General features: G+C 37.0%; 1 protein-coding gene across 1 annotated transcript in view; it reads left to right on the top strand.

Moving 5' to 3' along the window:
• Positions 1-9,348, top strand: part of TNIP3 (TNFAIP3 interacting protein 3) — a 61,155-nt gene extending 51,807 nt beyond the window's left edge. Inside the window, exons 10-12 of the mRNA XM_063310417.1 lie at positions 5,792-5,917; positions 7,861-7,914; positions 8,657-9,348. Coding sequence (XP_063166487.1) covers positions 5,792-5,917; positions 7,861-7,914; positions 8,657-8,827 — 351 coding nt within the window. The 3' untranslated portion in view covers positions 8,828-9,348. The remainder of the gene's footprint in view (positions 1-5,791; positions 5,918-7,860; positions 7,915-8,656) is intronic.
• The last annotated feature ends 11,424 nt before the right edge of the window (positions 9,349-20,772 follow it).

Consider the following 20,772-nt stretch of genomic DNA (forward strand, 5'->3'; position numbering starts at 1 on the left):
AGGATAGAATGTTCCACCCCTAGGCCTCTTTTACATGGGGTGCCTTAGGGCCCTGCTGTCTCCTCAGGTCAGATAGGGTGGGCGTGCTCCAGGTCCATCCCTTAAATGTTGCCTTCTGATGAGACCTTGGAGACACACCTTCCCTGCAGCTGTCCTGGCCCTTTGGAATTGCCTCCCTCCTTTGGTTCAGAGGGTCCCCAACCTATTAGCCTTCCAAAGGGTTGCTTTTTTGCCCAGGCATTGAGCTAGGATAGAAGTGAACAAGTATAAATTAGGAGTTGGTGGGATTATGTGCTTCAGCAAATGATCGTTACCTTGTCGTGGTGCTGGAGCTTGAGCAGCTCAATGATGCCATGAGCTAAACCGTGAAGGGCCACTCAAGACGGGAAGGTCATGACAGAGAGGTCAGACTAAATGTGATCCCTGGGGAAGATAATGGCAATCCACCCCAGTATTCTTGCCGTGAAAACTAAATGGATCAGTACAACCAGAGATATGTCAGTATACCATCGGAAGATGAGACCCCCAGGTGGGAAGATGGTCAAAATGCTACTGGGGAGGAACAGAGGATGAGTTCAACTAGCCCCAGACGTTATGATGCAGCTAGCTCAAAGCCGAAAGGACAGCTAGCGGCCGATGGTGCTGGTGGTGAACGGCGAATCCGATGTTCTAAGGATCAACACACCATTGGAACTTGGAATGTAAAATCTATGAGCCAGGGCAAATTGGATGTGGTTATTGGTGAGATGTCAAGATTAAAGATAGACATTCTGGGCGTCAGTGAACTGAAATGGACTGGAATGGGCCACTTCACATCAAATGACCACCAGATCTACTACTGTGGACAAGAGGACCACAGAAGAAATGGAGTAGCCTTCATAATTAATTGTAAAGTGGCTAAAGCAGTGCTTGGATACAATCCAAAAAACGATAGAATGATCTCAATTTGAATTCAGGGCAAGCCATCTAACATCACAGTGATCCAAATATACGCCCCAACCACAGATGCTGAAGAAGCTGAAGTAGAGCAGTTCTATGAGGATCTGCAGCCCCTACTGGACAACACACCTAAAAGAGATGTTATTTTCATCACGGGAGACTGGAATGCTAAGGTGGGCAGTCAAATGACACCTGGAATTACAGGTAAGCATGGCCTCGGTGAACAAAATAAAGCAGGACATAGGCTGATAGAATTTTGCCAAGACAACTCACTCTGCATAACAAACACTCTCTTCCAGCAACGTAAGAGACGGCTTTATACATGGACTTCCCCAGATGGACAACACCGAAACCAGATTGACTACATCCTTTGCAGCCAAAGGTGGCGGACATCTGTACAGTCGGTAAAAACAAGACCTGGAGCTGACTGTAGTTCAGATCACGAACTTCTTCTTGCACAATTTAGGATCAGACTCAAGAGATTAGGGAAGACCCCCAGATCAGCTAGATATGAACTCACTAATATTCCTAAGGAATATGCAGTGGAGGTGAAGAACAGATTTAAGGGACTGGACTTAGTAGATAGGGTCCCAGAAGAACTATGGACAGAAGTCCGCAACATTGTTCAAGAGGCGGCAACAAAATACATCCCAAAGAAAGAGAAAACCAAGAAGGCAAAATGGCTGTCTGCTGAGACACTAGAAGTAGCCCAAGAAAGAAGGAAACCAAAAGGCAACAGTGATAGGGGGAGATATGTCCAATTAAATGCAAACTTCCAGAGGTTAGCCAGAAGAGATAAGGAATTATTTTTAAACAAGCAATGCGTGAAAGTGGAAGAAGACAATAGAATAGGAAGGACAAGAGACCTCTTCCAGAAAATTAGAAAGGTCGGAGGTAAATTCCAGGCAAAAATGGGTATGATCAAAAACAAAGATGGCAAGGACCTAACAGAAGAAGAAGAGATCAAGAAAAGGTGGCAGGAATATATGGAAGACCTGTATAGGAAGGATAACAATATCGGGGATAGCTTTCATGGCGTGGTCAGTGAGCTAGAGCCAGACATCCTGAAGAGTGAGGTTGAATGGGCCTTAAGAAGCATTGCTAATAACAAGGCAGCAGGAGACGATGGCATCCCAGCTGAACTGTTCAAAATCTTGCAAGATGATACTGTCAAGGTAATGCATGCTATATGCCAGCAAATTTGGAAAACACAAGAATGGCCATCAGATTGGAAAAAATCAACTTATATCCCCATACCAAAAGAGGGAAACACTAAAGAATGTTCAAACTATCGAACAGTGGCACTCATTTCACATGCCAGTAAGGTAATGCTCAAGATCCTGCAAGGTAGACTTCAGCAATTCAGGGAGCGAGAATTGCCAGATGTACAAGCTGGGTTTAGAAAAGGCAGAGGAACTAGGGACCAAATTGCCAATATCCGCTGGATAATGGAAAAAGCCAGGGAGTTTCAGAAAAACATCTATTTCTGTTTTATTGACTATTCTAAAGCCTTTGACTGTGTGGACCATAACAAATTGTGGCAAGTTCTTAGTGGTATGGGGATACCAAGTCATCTTGTCTGCCTCCTGAAGAATCTGTATAACGACCAAGTAGCAACAATAAGAACAGACCACGGAACAACGGACTGGTTTAAGATTGGGAAAAGAGTACGGCAGGGCTGTATACTCTCACCCTAGCTATTCAACTTGTATGCAGAACACATCATGCAACATGCTGGGCTTGAGGAATCCAAAGCTGGAGTTAAAATTGCTGGAAGAAACATTAACAATCTCAGATATGCAGATGATACCACTTTGATGGCTGAAAGTGAAGAGGAACTGAGGAGCCTTATGATGAAAGTGAATGAAGAAAGTGCAAAAGCTGGCTTGCAGCTAAACCTCAAAAAAACCAAGATTATGGCAACCAGCTTGATTGATAACTGGCAAATAGAGGGAGAAAATGTAGAAGCAGTGAAAGACTTTGTATTTCTAGGTGCGAAGATTACTGCAGATGCTGACTGCAGTCAGGAAATCAGAAGACGCTTAATCCTTGGGAGAAGAGCAATGACAAATCTCAATAAAATAGTTAAGAGCAGAGACATCACACTGACAACAAAGGTCCACATAGTTAAAGCAATGGTGTTCCCCGTAGTAACATATGGCTGCGAGAGCTGGACCATAAGGAAGGCTGAGAGAAGGAAGATAGATGCTTTGGAACTGTGGTGTTGGAGGAAAATTCTGAGAGTGCCTTGGACTGCAAGAAGATCAAACCAGTCCATCCTCCAGGAAATAAAGCCAAACTGCTCACTTGAGGGAACGATATTAAAGGCAAAACTGAAATACTTTGGCCACATAATGAGAAGACAGGACACCCTGGGGAAGATGCTGATGCTAGGGAGAGTGGAGGGCAAAAGGAAGAGGGGCCGACCAAGGGCAAGGTGGATGGATGATATTCTAGAGGTGACGGATTCATCCCTGGGGGAGCTGGGGGTGTTGACGACTGACAGGAAGCTCTGGCGTGGGCTGGTCCATGAAGTCACAAAGAGTTGGAAGCGACTAAGTGAATAAACAACAAACGGGATGATGTGGCACTTTGATGGGATATATAATGTTGTTGTAGGGATTGTGGGTTGTATTTATTTTGATTTTATGGATTCAGTGTGAGTTGCCTAGGATTATCATGCATAAGTTATATGACCATATAGGTTTTATAAATAAATAAATAAATTCAGCACCAGCTGCAGTCTCCAAGCTATCTTCAAAGGCAGCTTCATGTCCTAACACATTGTCAAGGCTTCCTGGTTGAGGTATAACTGAAGGCTCCCTAGCCACACTTTCATCTCTTATTCTATTTTTTTTTATATATAATTTTAATACATTTTTTAAAAATGAAGATAAAGACTAATACAAATTAACATAAAGTAAGAAAAGGGAGAGGGGAAAAAGAAATAAAAGAGAAAGCTAAAAGTGCAAGAAAGGAAAAAAAGGAAAAGAGAAAGAAAGAAGAGAAAAAAGATACAAAGAAGTATCTTTTTTACAGCAGTTATAAGTACAGTTATAAATTTACTTCTTTCTCTATGGTTACAACATAACTCTCTTCTTTCTATAATCTATCCTGTCTAATCAAACCCATAAATCATTAGTTCATTTTTTTCTGTTTTACAACTTTCACCTCTGTTCTAGAAGGAAGCAAGAGTCCAGGAGGCCTTCCAGTCATAGACCAGCTCCTTCAAGAGTTGCATGACTCTGCTGAGAGCAACCAGCAGGTCCAATGCTATTGTTTAGCTCTTTCTTTCATAGGGTGAAAAGGAGACCAAAGCAGTATAGTACTGTAGTAAGGATATTGAAAGTCACAATCTACTGTTTTAATTATAATTGGTTTAATTGTTTTATGGTGTTTTTGTTGTAAGCCGCCCAGAGTCACTTGCTGAGATGAGAGGCTATAGAAATAAAAAAAATAAATACATACATATATACATACATACATACCTGGATCAGTGATCAAGAATTGTAATATGTGGCAATAGTCAACTTCATACTACAATTTTGCCAATATTTGCCAAAATTGCACATTGTTTTTTTTTAAAAAAGCAATGCCATTGTGTTTTTATAGATGTGTCTTTGTGTGCATGCATTATCTGTGTAGAGAAAGAGAAAAGGCAGAGGCTGTGTATGAATATTTCACGCCTGGTCTATCAGTAGCCCGAGTGAGGCAGATGTCTCAGGTGAGGGAAGGTGGGGAGCAGCAGAAGGAAGGTGAAGAACAGAAAGAAATTAAAGATATGAAACAATATATTTAGCATTTCCTAAGCTACTTAGAATCCTCAAATGCAGTGTCCAATTAGCAGTGTCACTGTGTTACTCATTTTGCCCTTTGCCTCTGGTCCACCCCTGTATTTGTTCAGAAAGATGAGCTATATAGTTATTTAAAAATGTGTTATTTTAAATCCAAAGTCTTGCTGACTCTTGACACATGAAACAGTGGGTGTAGCCTCAGAAGACACACATTAAAGAAAGAATTGTTGTCAATTTAAATGGGAACTAAATTGTTCCAGATGGGATGAACAGTACATTTTTTTAAAATTTTACACTAATTGCTTATCAAAGGGTTATATAGTTTTGAATTGGTGACCATTTTATAATAATCTGTTCAGATGTACCAAACTCTTTGCTTTTGAACATAAAGCATTTCTCCCTGAATAGCTGAGACCTTTTTATCTTCCCATTTTGTTAGATAAATATAATTATCCAATGCAAATATTTGTCTAGTCTCAACTCATTTTAAGGTCCCCTTTCTCTTTTAGCAGCATGCTAAAAATGCCGTGGTGTGGTGGTTCTTGTCCTTCTACCATCTTACCTGCTATTAAGCTTCACAGTTAGACTTTTGAGCAAATATGCATAACACTGCACTAATAAATGCTTATATATATGTGTGTGTGTGTGATTTTACATGACTATTTTAATAAGACAATAGCATTAAGAGCCCAGAAACCTTTGAAATGTTCTGTAATTATTATTTATGATATCTCTAAGTGATGGAAAAGATTTCATCATATGAAATCCTTGCACTTAGAATATTTTTAAAAATACAGTTTTTGGAAATTGCACTATGTTACACCAAAGCATAAAAGGCTGAGATCAAGTAACTGTGAAAAAAATTACATATATTTTGCATCTTGTAATTAGAATTATTTTCATGTTTTATATGAAAGGTATTTTTCATGTAAACATTTTGTTGCAATGACATTTATGCCCTATACACAGAAATAAACAAATTTGCATTTTCTGTGCATTTTTAAAATTAATACTTAATGTGCCTGTAGAAATGTTATACTAAATAATGCCAATTGTAGGTTCAGATCTATGAAGAAGACTTCAAAAAGGAAAGATCTGATAGAGAGAGACTCAGTGAAGAGAAAGAAGTTCTGCAAAAATTTAATGAGCAATCACAGTTCCAGTTGAACAAATTAAAATCTCAGGTATGGATCAAAACAAAAATATCATTGCCAAAACACATATATTTTATTCTTAGTTTCTCACTTTCAGTATAACCCAAGAAGTTATATCTACCAATAATTGACATATTTTACATGATGAGGTCCTCATCTTGGATGAAATCATTCCAGACACAACTGCAGGGAGACCAAATAACAAAAATGGCATTGCACCAATATGATGCAAGCTCTGTGCCTCTTTTACATGCACTATGACATTGCATGCATTTGCGAAAGGGTGGAGCTTGTGCTGTGATGGCACAACACTGCTTTTGTCACTTTGACAAAAAATGATGGATCCTGCGGGTGCCTAGGAATAATTCTGAAGTTGTGGTATTGGTAGAATGAGAAATAACTACTTTTTCAAATGAAGTTAGTGGGATCGTTTATGGCTAATACACTATCTCCTTAAACATTCTGTGAATGACATAAAATGCTCTGTTTGTCTACCTCTTCTTTTTGGATTCCAGAATATTAAAAAAAAAAAAAGCAAAATAAAGTCATAATGGCTCTGAGTAATCACGCCTATAAGACTGCATTGCTTGTTGGGTAGATTTACACTTCAAGACTTTGCTGAAATCTCTTGAACTTAATGCAGCACACTTAAAAATAATTGTGCATAGGATCTCAGCCAAAAGAAACTTGGTGAAAAAAAATCTGCGTTTGGAGCCTAAATTTAAATTTGAGATCAGTTGTGATCTTCTCAGTAGAATTGTAACTCTTTTATTAAATCTTTAGGACAGCATTCCCCAACTTTATGCCTTCCAGATCTGTTGGATTCTCCCAGGGCCATCATTATAATAGTTCTGGGTGGGGATTTTTCTGGGAGAGGAAGTTCAACTCCAAAGGAAGTTCAGTGTCTGGAGCTGGAGACGTCTGCCAAATCATTGTAGAAAAGTAGCATTGTGCCAACAAAAAGTTATTATGTAGGTATCTCTAAGTTCTTGGAATGCTAGCTCCCATCTAGGTCAGGATCTGTCACTTCTGATCAGTCACTTTGCAATTCTTCTAAGGAAGAGAAGTCTGCACTGCTCTATTCCTTTCGGTTATTTCCTTTAGAACTTGTTTCCACTCTGGCAGTTTAACAGAAGGAAAAAAAATGGGAATGCGTCATACACTGTACCCATCAAACAGTTCATAAATCCAAATGATTTATGAGCTCTATATTGGGTAAGAGAAGTAAGTCTAATCAGTGAGTAGCACAGGGTAATCTGTACCTAAGACATCCTTGACAGGAATTTGTGCAATACTTTCTTGAAAATCATTGATAAATGGAGGTTCCATGGTCTTTTTGAGCAGTACATGCTATCATATAGCATTTATAGATTTTCACCTTGTATTCAGCCTGAACCAGCCTGTTTAGTTTATTTTCAAAATGACTATCCATGACTGAGGGCTTTATTCATAAGAAGCAAAATATGTTTTATTAACATTACACAAACAATTTTATTAATCAATGTCATGTTTTATTTTGGAGTATAAATAATCACCTTAGAGTTGTTAAATGACACAGTGAAAGGACCACTAGAGGGCACAAGATGTCCTGTTTTCAGCAATTCTGAAATTCATTGCTTTTAAATAACTTCCTGATCTTAGCAGATACACCTTTTCACGGAGGCTTGTTATTACACAACTAATACTTTCTGCCTTGCTGGATGCAGGCCCATGTTACTCTGAAATGCATCAGGGTACTGACAAATGCGTATTTAGACAAGGTTGTGAGGCTTCTTTTTCATCTTTTTAATATGCATAAAAGTTAATTAAGTGCCATCAGTGTGGAAACTTCAGCGTGTGATGCAATAGTGAATATTTTTTCATATCGGAATAACGTGTTTCTTTATAGCTGCATATACTGTGCATATAACTGTGCATGTAACACAGTATACGTATATTTTTGCTTCATGGGCTGAATTTCTCCTCTTCCACAGATTAAACACTACCAGGCTGAAAACCAACTTCTTCAGAAGCGAGTAAAACAACAGGTTTGTGTTTTTTGACTTTGATTTATTTAGTGACTCCTTGAGTTGCTAGGAGTCAGGAAGAATAGAAATTTAATATATGATGATAATGCCAAAACTGACTAAGATTCAACTCTATAGATACCGCAACCTGATAAACTTCCCTTTTTTGTAATTCATTATCATTAATTTATATAATTCAATATTTCTATGCTGCACTATAATAAAAATATTTGGGTGGCATACATGCATATCTTTTTTTTTTAAAGTATGGAAACAAAAATACAACCCCAATGAAATATGCATAATTATATTACAATAAATTTAGTAAATTAAACTCATAACAAAATTTAAGCTTTTAAAGTTAAATCAGCACTTGGAATTGGGTCCAGAAATCCTGGGAAGTACTTTACAACCTTTTTTTAGGCTAAGAAAATTTTGCAGAGTATTTACAAAAGCAACACCGATTATCACAGTATAGATACCTATACTTTTATAATATATTATGTATATGCTGATAATTGGTGTTGGGGAAGACTAATGTCAGCTATAAGCAAGTTAAGGGACTCCCCCCCCCAAAAAATTAGGACAGAGTGCATGTAAAATATCTTACTTTTTTAATGTGTATTTTAAAGTGTTTTTTTAAAGATGGTTTGTACTGAACCAAAAGTAACAAGCTGGAAACACAGGAAATGCAGAGGTGTCACTTTTTTCTTGGAAACGAGTTGTTTATATCAATTTTGTTTTTATGTCACTTTTTGTATAGGCCGAAGATTTCCAAGCACTTGAAGAAAAACATTTCTGCCTGCAGCAGTTGTTTGTTCCTCCTTCCCTTAGTTGTGGGAATTGCGGCATACTTCAGCCATGCTCTGAACCTCAAATAACGCTGGGCTCATGTGGTGCTAACAGAAAACAACAGCAGCCCCCAGTAAGTTGAGACTCCTGTCAGCATTCACTGAGAAAGCAGAAATACTCAGAGATCAACATTTTACAACCAGATTCTGCAAGTGTATCATGAGAAAGAATGAAGTAATGTAAAAAATATGCAATCATACCAGCAGTTTAATTTTATTTTCAAATGCCACATTTCTTTTTAGCTATCATTTCATTATAACCTCTTCCTTCACCTACCTCATCACTTCTGCTTTCTCCTGAAAATTTAATAAGTTTATTATTTTGTATCAAATAATGGACTCATTTCTATCATTTGCATTTCCACACATCAATTTAAACACCTTCCAGTAGGACAAAGAAAAAAACATCTTGTTCTTATTTTTTCTCATCTACAGTTGTACTTCTGTATGATTATCATTTAAAAAAGTAAATTCAGATTATTAAAAAGATGCATGTTTATTTTTCTTTATCTACAGGTATGTGTTATCTCCCCTTTCAGTTAGAAATACATAATTTCCACTTCGATGGAAATTGTTTTACCTATATTTTTAATTATATAAACGATTGTACATTTATATACAGTAGTATAAATAAATTGTACATATAAATAAAAAATATTTTCAATTTGAAGTTATAAGTGGAATTTGATTTATTTTAGTACAATTGAGTTAATTTTATAAAAGCCTTTATAAAACAGATTCTCAGGGTGTGAACATGCAAAACATTTTTTTATTCAGTCTCAGCATTAAAAATACAATGACCAGGACAATAGCAAATATATACATCACAGTAGCTAAAACTTCAAAAGTAAATATGAAAATCTAGAGTCATTATCAAGTTTAAGAGTACTTGGGGTAAAATATAGTCAGGTAGCAAGAGCTGGGTAAACTTCTATCTATATTTAACCTGTCATTTTCAGGGAAAAATTATCCCTGTAAAAATATCCCTCAAGGCAGCATGAAATGTTCTAATCTATTTCTGATCTCTATCTTGTCTCTATCACTTCTTTCTAAAGTCAGTGCAATCACCTGACTTCCCTCCCAGGAATGAGTGACAAAGCCTAACAGATTGTATACATCTTGACTCTACCCTTGGATACTATCAGAATAAAGGGGGAAATACTAATTTAACATCAGTGCAGCAAAGGATAACGTAAGTCTGTGTTGTTCATGAGGATCACACAAAGGGCACACTATTGGGACATTATGTAAAAATGCATTGCTAGGACATATATATGCCACGATTAAGAGTAAGCAGAAAAGATTCATTTCTTTACACTTCAATGTACATGGTGCTAGAATAGATACTGACATAAAGATTAACTGAATTGGTATAGCATTCTGTAAATAAACCAAACCAAACAAAACTTTATCAGTTTTTTTAAAAAACCCTTGATTTTCCAAGTCAGAGTAACATACTGTGCAAACTATAGCTATAGTGCTAAAGCTGATTCCCTTTCCAAAGCCATCGTAATACTACATCAATGGCATGATTTCATCACATTTCGAGTTTTCTGCTCCATGTAATGTATTGTCATTAATGGAGGTAGAAAAATGCAGTGTGATGACATCATATCAAAAGGTAAATAATCTAAGACATTTATTGAGAAGTCAATATGGGGCGCCATTTTTACTTTTCACTAGGGCAGTTTTCTTGAGCCTGTTACTCTCTGAATGCCAGGAGATACGACTACTATAATTCCCATGCTTTCCTATAGTGGCTGGAAAATTTTATTTATTTATTCATTTTATTTTCTATCCCGCCTTTATTATTTTTATAAATAACTCAAAGTGGCGAACATACCTAATACTCCTTCCTCCTCCTATTTTCCTCACAACAACAACCCTGGAGGTGAACTGGGCTGAGAGAAAGTGACTGGCCCAAAATCACCCAGTCGACTTTCATGCCTAAGGCAGGACTAGAACTCTCAGTATCCTGGTTTCTAGCCCATTGCCTTAACCACTAATGATTGAAGTTGTAGTTAAATGCATCTGGAAGGTGCTGAATTAGAGAACATTGCATCTGAAAGGTCCTTTGCACAAATTCTCTATGGGAATAGAATTTCCCCAAAGGTCATGTATTTATGAGAAAATAATAAAGCATTTATATAATAAAGTGTTTCTCAACCTCAGCAACTTTAAGATATGTGGACTTCAACTCCCATGCTGGCTGGGGAATTCTGGAAATCCACATTTCTTGAAATTGCTGAGGTTGAGAAACATTGATTTAATACAAAGCACACTTGAATACTTTTGTTACTATTTTTCTTATATGAATTTGGGAGAAAATGGTTTTCACTAATGTTTTTAAAACTGAGGCTAATTAATTTTGGCCTTTATCGTACAGCTTTCACCATCTGGCTTTTGAGCTGTGCAATACATCCTAAACAATTTTTGTCTTTCTTTAGAAGAGTGCTTCAAGGGTGGAATTCTTTGCTGATTGGCTGTTTTGAATTTGTTTCTGGAGTTCTTTATGATCATTTTCTTATATAATCAAAGCAGCTCCAACATGTACACTATTTCTTTACAATTTCCCAAGCAATTTGTCATCAGACATAAAATGTGTTGGAACGGAGTCAGTATATAGGCTTAGCGTATGGAATACAGTATAGTTACTTCATTATATTTTGACTTTCTGTATGCCTCTTTGTATCTCACATACTATTTACTTTTTAGTTATCCAAGAAAACTTTTGTCTAGTCTGAATGCAAGTCCTGACTCTTTATTCTCTGGAATAGATTCAAGACTATAATTGTGAAAATGATGTTACTTGATGTAATACAGTGTTTGCACATTAGTGTTTGGTTTCTTTGAATATTTAGTATTTTGACATAGCATTTCATTAGAAACCATTTATACCTTTAATTGCATATTTATTCCTCCATATCCTCATTTTTGGGATAGAAACCTATTTATTTATTTACTTATTTATGCATGCATGCATGCATGCTTTTTTATCTTTCTCCTCTGCTAAAATCGGCACTCAAGGCAATTTACCCTACTGCTTGCCCATAGCCTTACAGTCTAAAGTACATGACAAAGGGTGGGAATAATGGGAAGAAAAGGAAAGGGTGGGAATAATGGGAAGAAAAGAGGAAGAAAGTGAATGGCATTGTCACTGACAATTCCATTATCACTGACAATGAACGATCAAGAAATCGTTCATTTCAACTGAGCTGTTATTGCCCCAGAGCTGATGGAATGGGCTTGCTTCCTATTTCCTTCTTTTGGAATGTAAGAGAGAAGGGCCTTCAGTTATTTACCTCTAAAGGAAATCAGGGCATATATTTTTATCATCTAGTACTGTCTAGATTAGTGTTTCTCAACCTTAGCAACTCTAAGATGTGTGGACTTCAACTCCCAGAATTCCCAGCATAGAATTGCCAAGGTTGAGAAACACTGGTCTAGATGGCTATTAAACCCTAGGAAGTCTCTTCTATTTCAGCAGGAAAGCATTGAGATAAATGGATATTGGTTAAAGTACTTACATAAGGTGCTTAGCTGAGGGTACACTACCATAATTCTACTCAGTACAGTAATTTGTCCATTTAGGCACAAATGTCTAAAAAAACAAGCTGGATTTGAGCCCCAAACCCTATTTTTGCTCATGAAAACACATCCATAAACACAATATCCATATTGTAATCTTTATTACTCCAGTTTGTCCGCCTGAAAAGCAGCAGATATGGAATAAAAAACTGGAGTGCACAAGTTTCTCCATGATAATGGTTTGGCCCTAGGTGGGAGGGGAAATACATGCCTTCCTTGCTGAAGGTCCTTGGTTGTGACTCTTGCATTTCTAGCTGGGACTAAAAAAGCCATATGTCTGACCTTGAGAGTCACAGCAGGTCATACATGGTGTACTAAAAATCAGGCCCCACAGGCCAATCCCAATAGGTTTTATTAGTTCATTTTTTTCCCCAGAAAAAAACATTACTGTAATTGGGAATATTCAAAGGCCATGTGAATATTCAAGTGTTTAGAAGAAAATGGCAAACAATTCAAACATTTAATTTACAGTAATGTATATAATAAATTGGCTATGGGGCCTGACTTTGAGTACACCCTGTAAATACAACACTGACTTAAATGGATCTTCCTAGATCGAGCATACAAAAGCTGATATAAGGATTTCTCAAGGAAGCAGTTACCAGAAAATCTGCAGCTGGACAACTGGCTAATCAGGTGTTTAGGTTACTTTTTCTGTTATAGTGCAGGTGCCTGATCTGGACTTAATGGCATGGTGGGTCATGCCATCTAAACAAGCATCATGAAACAGTTTTGAGTGGCCTTCATGCTGTCATAGTTATAATTTGTGGACTGGCCTTAAAGGAAATTTGCTATTGTACTGGTAGTTGCTTGAATAATGTGAGTCAGCCACAGTTTTTCTCAAAGAAAAATATATATAATGGGAGGAACTGTTCTGGGAAAACAAATGTATTTCATTTTTAAGTGTAAAACACCTAAAATGTATTTGTTTGTAGGTGAAGATTACTTGGTAATTTGGTTAACCATTTGTTTGTTTGTCTATAGCCTTTGTTAAAAAAATAGGAGTAACATTCTGTACCTATTCAGAAAATGAATTGAGCTCCTCAGTCTTTGAAGACAGCATAAACATAGGTCCTCCCAGGTCTCCAAAGTGGTACCTGTGAGCAGCACTGTGCTCACTAACAAATTCCTTAGTGCTTGTCAGTTTCTATTTCCAATGTAATGTTAAGAATTTTAAGTGATAAATTGGCATAATATAAAGTAAATTAATGGCCGCTATATCAGCCTTATTTTCAAGAACGTCTTTGCGTCTCATATAGGTGCTATATAGATACTTAAAACAAAAAAGCGGGTGGTTGCAGCCTAACACTTTGTTATGAGTGTTGATAAGCAAGGATGATAGGGGATACTCTAAAAGGGTAGTGTTACTTCTGATGTATGTACTGTAGTTATGGAAGGTGTGACTGATCATACCTTCCATAACTGCTATTTTGTGACAGCACCAATAAATGATTCTGAAAATTCAAACTATGCCTATGCCCCCCCCATTGCCTTTCTACATTTTATTTCAGTGTTTCAATTAAGACCTGAAATGAATAGTTTTACTGAAACACTGCATGATTTCGCAAAACCATTATGTCTTATTTATCTTTTTTTTGAAAAAAATTATGCTCAAATGCTAGCTTATTGCTATCAGACTTGGAGATTAGAATTTCATCTTGTAGGTAACTGAGTTTTAAAAGAATTCTAACAAACTGCAAACAAGTTCCCTTTGGAACACCTTCACCTGTCAAATTGATGCACACCAGGTTTCTTTTAGCCTCTTAACAGCTGACATTGACTGTAGTTAGAAACCTAACTGTTTATGATAGCATCAGGTGCATTCCATTTTGCCTTGTCTTCTTCTGTTCCTTTTCAAGGTTCATAAAGCTCTCAGAAATCTGATTTGCTAACATTAATAAAGTTTGTTTTGATTTGTGGGATCTAGGAGGTTTCACATAACATTTATACAAGGTCTGTCATCCAAAAGGCATCGCAATAAAAAGAAAACCAGCTGAAGAAGTTAATGAGAAGAATTATTTAATCAAAATAAAAAGGAGGAATTTACGGGTAAATTACTTTGATATGACTAATGAAAAGTCTCACAACATACTTATATTTACCATGCTGCTAGTCTTTTGTTTGAAGTGTCTATGAAGTCCACATTGCTGTAATAATGTTTTATTGTTTTGCTCAGCCAGACTATCAATGGTATGTTCCTGACTGGTTTCCGCCAGATGTGCAGCACAAGTCAAATTGTAATGCAACAGCAAACACATATTTTAAGTATTTTCTTTTAATGGGTCTTTTTGGGGGTGGGTGGGGGGATGATAGCTAATAAATTTTCATAAGCACCGAGTGATTTGTATACAGCTCTATTTTGTAAAACTACAATGCATACATGTGGCTAAGGCATATATATTCTAAATATGATACAGCTGTCAGGGTTCTAACTTACTTCAAAGTATGTAATATACATAGAGAATTGTATAAATAATGATCCCCATGGAGAAGAAATGATCATGTAATTGTATTAGTCTGTACATGAAGTTTGCTCTGAGTACATCTTGACCGACCATAAGGTAGATGGTGCATCTTTGATTTGTAAGGGAAATAGCCAACTTGTTTTTGTGTACTAGAGGAAGATTTACTGCAGCTAGCCAAAGGAAATGTGGTCAGACACTTTCTAAGGCTGCAGGATTGATTGAAGTGATATCACCCATCACTGCCAGAAGTTACTTTTTTAGTTTTAAACCAAAAAAAGGTGAAAGGCGATATGTTATAGTTATCCAACAGGATGACAATTCTCCCCGCCCCCATCAAATTAATGACCTTTCGATTTGGAGGTTGTCTTACATTCATCAGTAAGAGTAAGCTGCCAAAACATAGGAATGGGTGAGAGGCACAAATGGCTGCTGCAAAATATGGATGCCTTTGAAATTAGCCTGAGAATTAGCGGTTGCTTGGATAGGTGGTTTGCCTAGTTACCCTTTTGGTAACACCCAGAGTTTCTCCCTCTTTCTTTCCCTGTCTTGTTGCTACTTCCCCTCATCTTACTTCCCCTAGTCTTCCTTCCTTTGTTTTTATTTTTCTTCCACTGCAGGCATCTTTTAACTTACTCTCCACCTGTCATTTCCTCCCTGATTTTTTTTGTTGTTGTTTCTGAGAGAAGGAAGACTGTGTGTGTATGTATGCACATGAATGCATATTTTCATTTTAAAGTGATTTCTCTGTATGAGACAGTGGAGATACATATAGATATAGATCAATTAATTTTGTAAAACAAGGTACCTTATTTTACAAGAAATGAATTTTAATTCACATTTTAAAATTCAATTAATATATTGTTTTGTCCTTTTCTATTGTGGATGTTTAGGTTCTAAGAGTATATAGTAAGTATACACACACACTCACGTACATGCATACACACGTGAATTTAATACTTACTTGGGTATAAGTGTGTGAAAGGCACACATTTACGGTGGATAAGAATCTATGGGATTTGTTTTAGCAGCTGTTAGCAAACCTAGGTTGATACAATGGTAGCCTTTGCAAAAGATTTTCATCAAGTTTTTCTTATGGAGGTGGACAACTTTATTTAAGGTAAACACAGTAAGATTATTATTTGATCCCATGCTTTGCCTTTTCATCTTTATGTGTTATCTAAAGATGCCTTGTCTGAAGGCCACCCAACTTCTGGAGTCAAACAGGACTTCTTTCTCTAATTTCCTCAGATTCCTAACATTGTTTCCAGTTCCTAAGCTAGTACTACTATTGGCAGGCGTTATGTCTTTTTCCCCTTTTCCCCTACTTAATGGATTTCTGTGGAAAGATAGAAGAGATGGTAAATTACAAGTAGAATCCAGCAACATCTGGCCCCTGTAACTTTCTTTGAATCACGCAGATTATATGCTAAAGCTTTATTTAGGAACGTAACCTCAGCATATTATGTTCAATAGTTCCTAACAAATTGTTGCACGAATTGAGCTGCATATAATTCACTTTGCTGTTCATAAAATTACAGCCAATGAATTGTTTAGTCATAAGATCGCCTGTTGAGCTCTTTGTATGAAAGCTCTGTGTCTCTTTATAAGTACTTAATAACTTGAATGTGTATGCCTTTAGTCTTGCTGAACCACCTAACATAAGAGACCAAGCTGGCTGGCCGCACATACATGGAATCCCTGAAGTGCTTAAAAGCTTTAGTTTATAAAGCTGAAGCTTCATAAAGTTGTGAGCTAACTGTCCTCAAAGAACAAAAAATTTGCAGAGAAAGTCAGTCTAGCTCCAAAGCCTTGGAAAGAGTTGCTGGAGAGTGCACAAATTTTTGTTTTTTACCTATTTAGTGGGCAAGAGAGGAACATAAATTCTGAAATAAGTGCCTGAAATAATAAGTAGAATTATTATTTCATATATACAGAAATAGACTCTAAGGTAACATAGAGGTATGCTAGAGTTTTTGATCTGGGAAAAAACATCAAGATTCAACTAGCTTTAAGGAACCAACATATGGTCCTAACAGCTTTCCCCACCGTGGTGCTTTTCAGACATGTTTAGATTGTAGCTCCTAGAATAGCTAGCCAGGATGATTGAACTTTTAGAATTTTGGAAAATGCAGCTTCCAGTATATTTCTAGACTGGAAAAATATGTGGCCACACATGACTGAAAGAATCACAAATGTATTAAAATTAGAACTAGCAAATGCTGGGTGAAAAAAGTCAAGATTCAAAAAGTACATGTGTAGTAAGGAAGATTGTATTCACCTTTTCTATGATGCTGCAGTGTCCCACCTCAAAAGCTACTATTATCTTTAGGAAGAAAGTTTCAATTAGTGCCCAGGTTTAGATTATATCATGATTATATTATATCATGATACTATCATGAGGTATTATCATGAGAAAGGAAAGTGTTAATCTGCACGCCCTTGTATTGGTTGCCTATTCTAAAATAAATATCTGATTTATTAAAGAATAGTATGCAGGATCACAGAGAAAGCTGAGAATGATGAAAGTGCACCAAATTCAAACTAAAAACTCTCAGTGCAAATGAACCCCCCCCCCCGTAGAATCTTCTCAAGTTCACAATCCCAGGTGTTCCTAATGGTTTCTGATGGTCTGTGGGAAAAGTCCTTGAACAGAGAACATAACCCAAACACATTCCATTGAAATGAAGATAGATACAGAGCTTGGTGCAAGGTCTCACAGCAGCTTCTCCCAAACAGAAACGTGCATCAGCGCCATGGCATGTGAAACGTTACGATGTATAAACTACATTGAAACAGTGAACATGACAGCCCTCTGCATTATGGTTTTTCTCCGGTTGCCTTTACTCTCACCTGCCATTTCTCATTAAAACATTTCTATATTACTTAAAATATTTTGTGTTTTTTGGTTGGTTTTGTTTTGCTTTTTGGTACCTTCAAGTCTGTCTTTACTCCTGGCAATCACGTGGAGAAGTCCCTGAAGTTTTCTTGGTAAAATTTTTGTAAGTGATTTGCCATTGCCTTCTTGCTATGGCTGAGAAAAAGTGACTGGCTCCAGGTCACCCAGCTGGCTTTATACCTAAGGCAAGATTAAAACACATGGAGTCCCAGTTTCTAACAGGGCAGTTAACAACTGCACCAAACTGGCTGTCTTTTGTGGTTCAGTCTTAAATATTTTTCTGTGCAGCTTAAACGTTTGCAGTTGAGTTTTGTTCATGCAACCACCATGCCTCATTCACATAATATTCAGTGGATCAAAATGGCATGTTTGTCATGTAAACCTCCTGCATTTTTGTCCTTTTCCTATTTTCCTTCTTTCCACCCAGCAAATAAATAAATAAATAATCCACACAGGAGATAAAAATGCAATAGCTGCCCAAAAGTTTTTTTGTTTTTTAATCTGCTAGAAGCCTTCCATTTGGAAGCACCTTCTGAGTCATTCTGACTCATTTTGGCCACAGAAAGTCTGTTACTGTTTCGAACATTGAATTCCATTCATTTTTTAAAATCTCCTGGCAGAGATGGACAGCAAAGCTCCTACATGATAGTTCTAGGGAAGTAGGAGAAGTCCAAGAGGAGACTTTGTTTAGATGTTATTAATGCACGTATATCAACTTTGGCCCACTCCAGACATGTGCTTTAATAAGATCCAGAAATTAAACACATCTACTCCCAGCAGAAACTGTAGGAGTGGGAGACAGCATAGGCTGTCTCCAGCTTTAGCCTATGGAGACTATTTAACAACCACTTAAAAGTTTATTTAAAAAAATATGATTCCCCCCTCCTTTAATGATGCATTTAATGCACTCGCTATCCTTCACATATGCAGGATATTAACTTAAAGGAGTTTCCATGAGATTCGGAAGTATAGAAATAAATGCCAGTCTGTCCTGTTACTGCAAAGAGGCTCTTAAAAATGCATTTTGTGTGTAGATGAGCATAATCTCTTCCCTCTGCTCATTCACTTTATCTTTCCCTTTCTTACTTACTTTATGTTGCTCTGTCATAAAGAGAAGTTCAGCTTTAACCTAACGGCTGATGTAGGAACAGGGTGTCCATGTGAATCCCCAGGAATCCCCCTGATCCCTGCACCCAGATAGTCTTTCCTGATGGTTGCTAGGGCCTGGGTGTCTTCCCTGGCAATGGTGAATTTATCCCAAAGGAAACTGAACCTTTCTTTTGCTGTGTCATCCCCTGCCTCCTGAACCCTGCTCTGAAATGCCTGGAAGACAAATTCAAGGTCTTGCTTCCTAAATATACTGTTTATATCCAACTCTTTTGGGATTCAGACCCAATTCAGAAATTATTTTTTAGCCTAAGGTCTGCATACTGCTGTAAGGGAAATTTGTCAGGAGTTGGGACATGGATAAGTCTAGACAAAAGTATATGGGAGCATAGCTAGCAGTGATCATGGCTTTCTCTTGTCCCCTTGTATCCTTTTGTGGAGCCCTCTTCAGTTCACCATACCTCCCCCAGAAGTCAAAATGAAAAGCTGCCTCTTGAAGAACTACTGTCTCAGTTATCTGTTTATTTGTTTTTAGTTACATTTGTGTAACAACTGTAAGTGTCTCCCTAGGTCACTTAGAATGAAAATGTTTATAATTGCTAGGCAGACAAATTGGCTTACAAAGGTGTATGAACTGAAAAAAAATAACGAGGACATAGGCTTCAGAAACCTACAAATGGATAAGAGGTGGGTAGAAACAAAGAGATATCACAAGAGTAACTAATTGTTATCTTTCCTTATACCAACTACTGTTTTCTTAGCATTTATTCTCTTTTCTTTAGTTAGGTAACAGATCTAAAAGATCTGACTTCTCATTGTGGTCAGTTATTGATTGCTTTATAATCTGTTGTTACTAAGGGAGGCAATTGAAGATGCTAGAACAGATGAAATTAATTCCACAAAATAGAATGAATATCACCTTATCTGGGAGTAGATCAATTTGATTTCTTTTTCCAACAGTGGAAAACTGAAAAGAGAGCAAAATACTAGTTTTTCTTGAACTACCACCTCATCATCATTATCATCACCATTATCATCATCATCATCTCTAAGAATGATTCTTTACTGCTCAGAACGTTCCTTCTTCTGATTTTCTTCCAAAACAATTTTATGAAGACATATATATTAGTAATTAGTTTCTGCAATTTTTAATTAGGAACAACAATTAGGTAATAGGACTTCCTTCCCTCTTAATGTCTGGCGGTTTGGTGGTCATGATTTGACTATGTGTCCTATTGTATTTAAGGGTAACATATAGCTCATTTGGTGCACTAGTAATCTGTCCCTTTACCTAATTTTTTAAAAAGCAAATGTAACTTCATTTGTCTTTACCAGCTTTGTATGTTGAGGAGCAGATAGAGGGAATCCTACATTACAGGGAAAGTATAGAAGAGCAAAAGGAAAGTTAGAATGTATAATTCACACATGGGCCACATATATATTCTATAATGACTTCTTATTGAAAAGGAGGTCCAGAATGTAGATTTACCTTTTATCAAGTCTAGGTAAAGACTGAAAAAGAAGCTTAGGCAAAGGAATCATCCCTCAGACTAAAAATAATCTGCTACATTAATGGACTATGCTACCATTAGATAGATACAAAGCTGGCTAAACAGTTGTATTCAACAAGAATATGTCATTTGCTTAGAGGGAAGTGTGCAGTGACAATCTGCAGGGTTCTGTTATAGCCCCTGAGCTGTTGAACACATGTGTTAGGATTAGGGTTAGACGTTACTATGATCCATACAAAATCCTTCACCTGAGTTGAAAAAAATTAAACCATATGGGGGAAACCATATCGGGCAGCAACACATGCAAAAAGAATATGGGTATCAGGGTGGATACAAGCAGAAAATGAACCAACAGTGTGATGTAGTTCCAAAGAAGCAAATGCAACAAAAAAGGAAATGCAATCCTAGGATGCATCAACAGAAATATAGTGTCAAGCTCAAAAGAAATCATTGTTGCTGTC

Source organism: Candoia aspera, chromosome 8 (genome assembly GCF_035149785.1).
Source record: "Candoia aspera isolate rCanAsp1 chromosome 8, rCanAsp1.hap2, whole genome shotgun sequence".
Lineage (NCBI taxonomy): Eukaryota > Metazoa > Chordata > Lepidosauria > Squamata > Boidae > Candoia > Candoia aspera.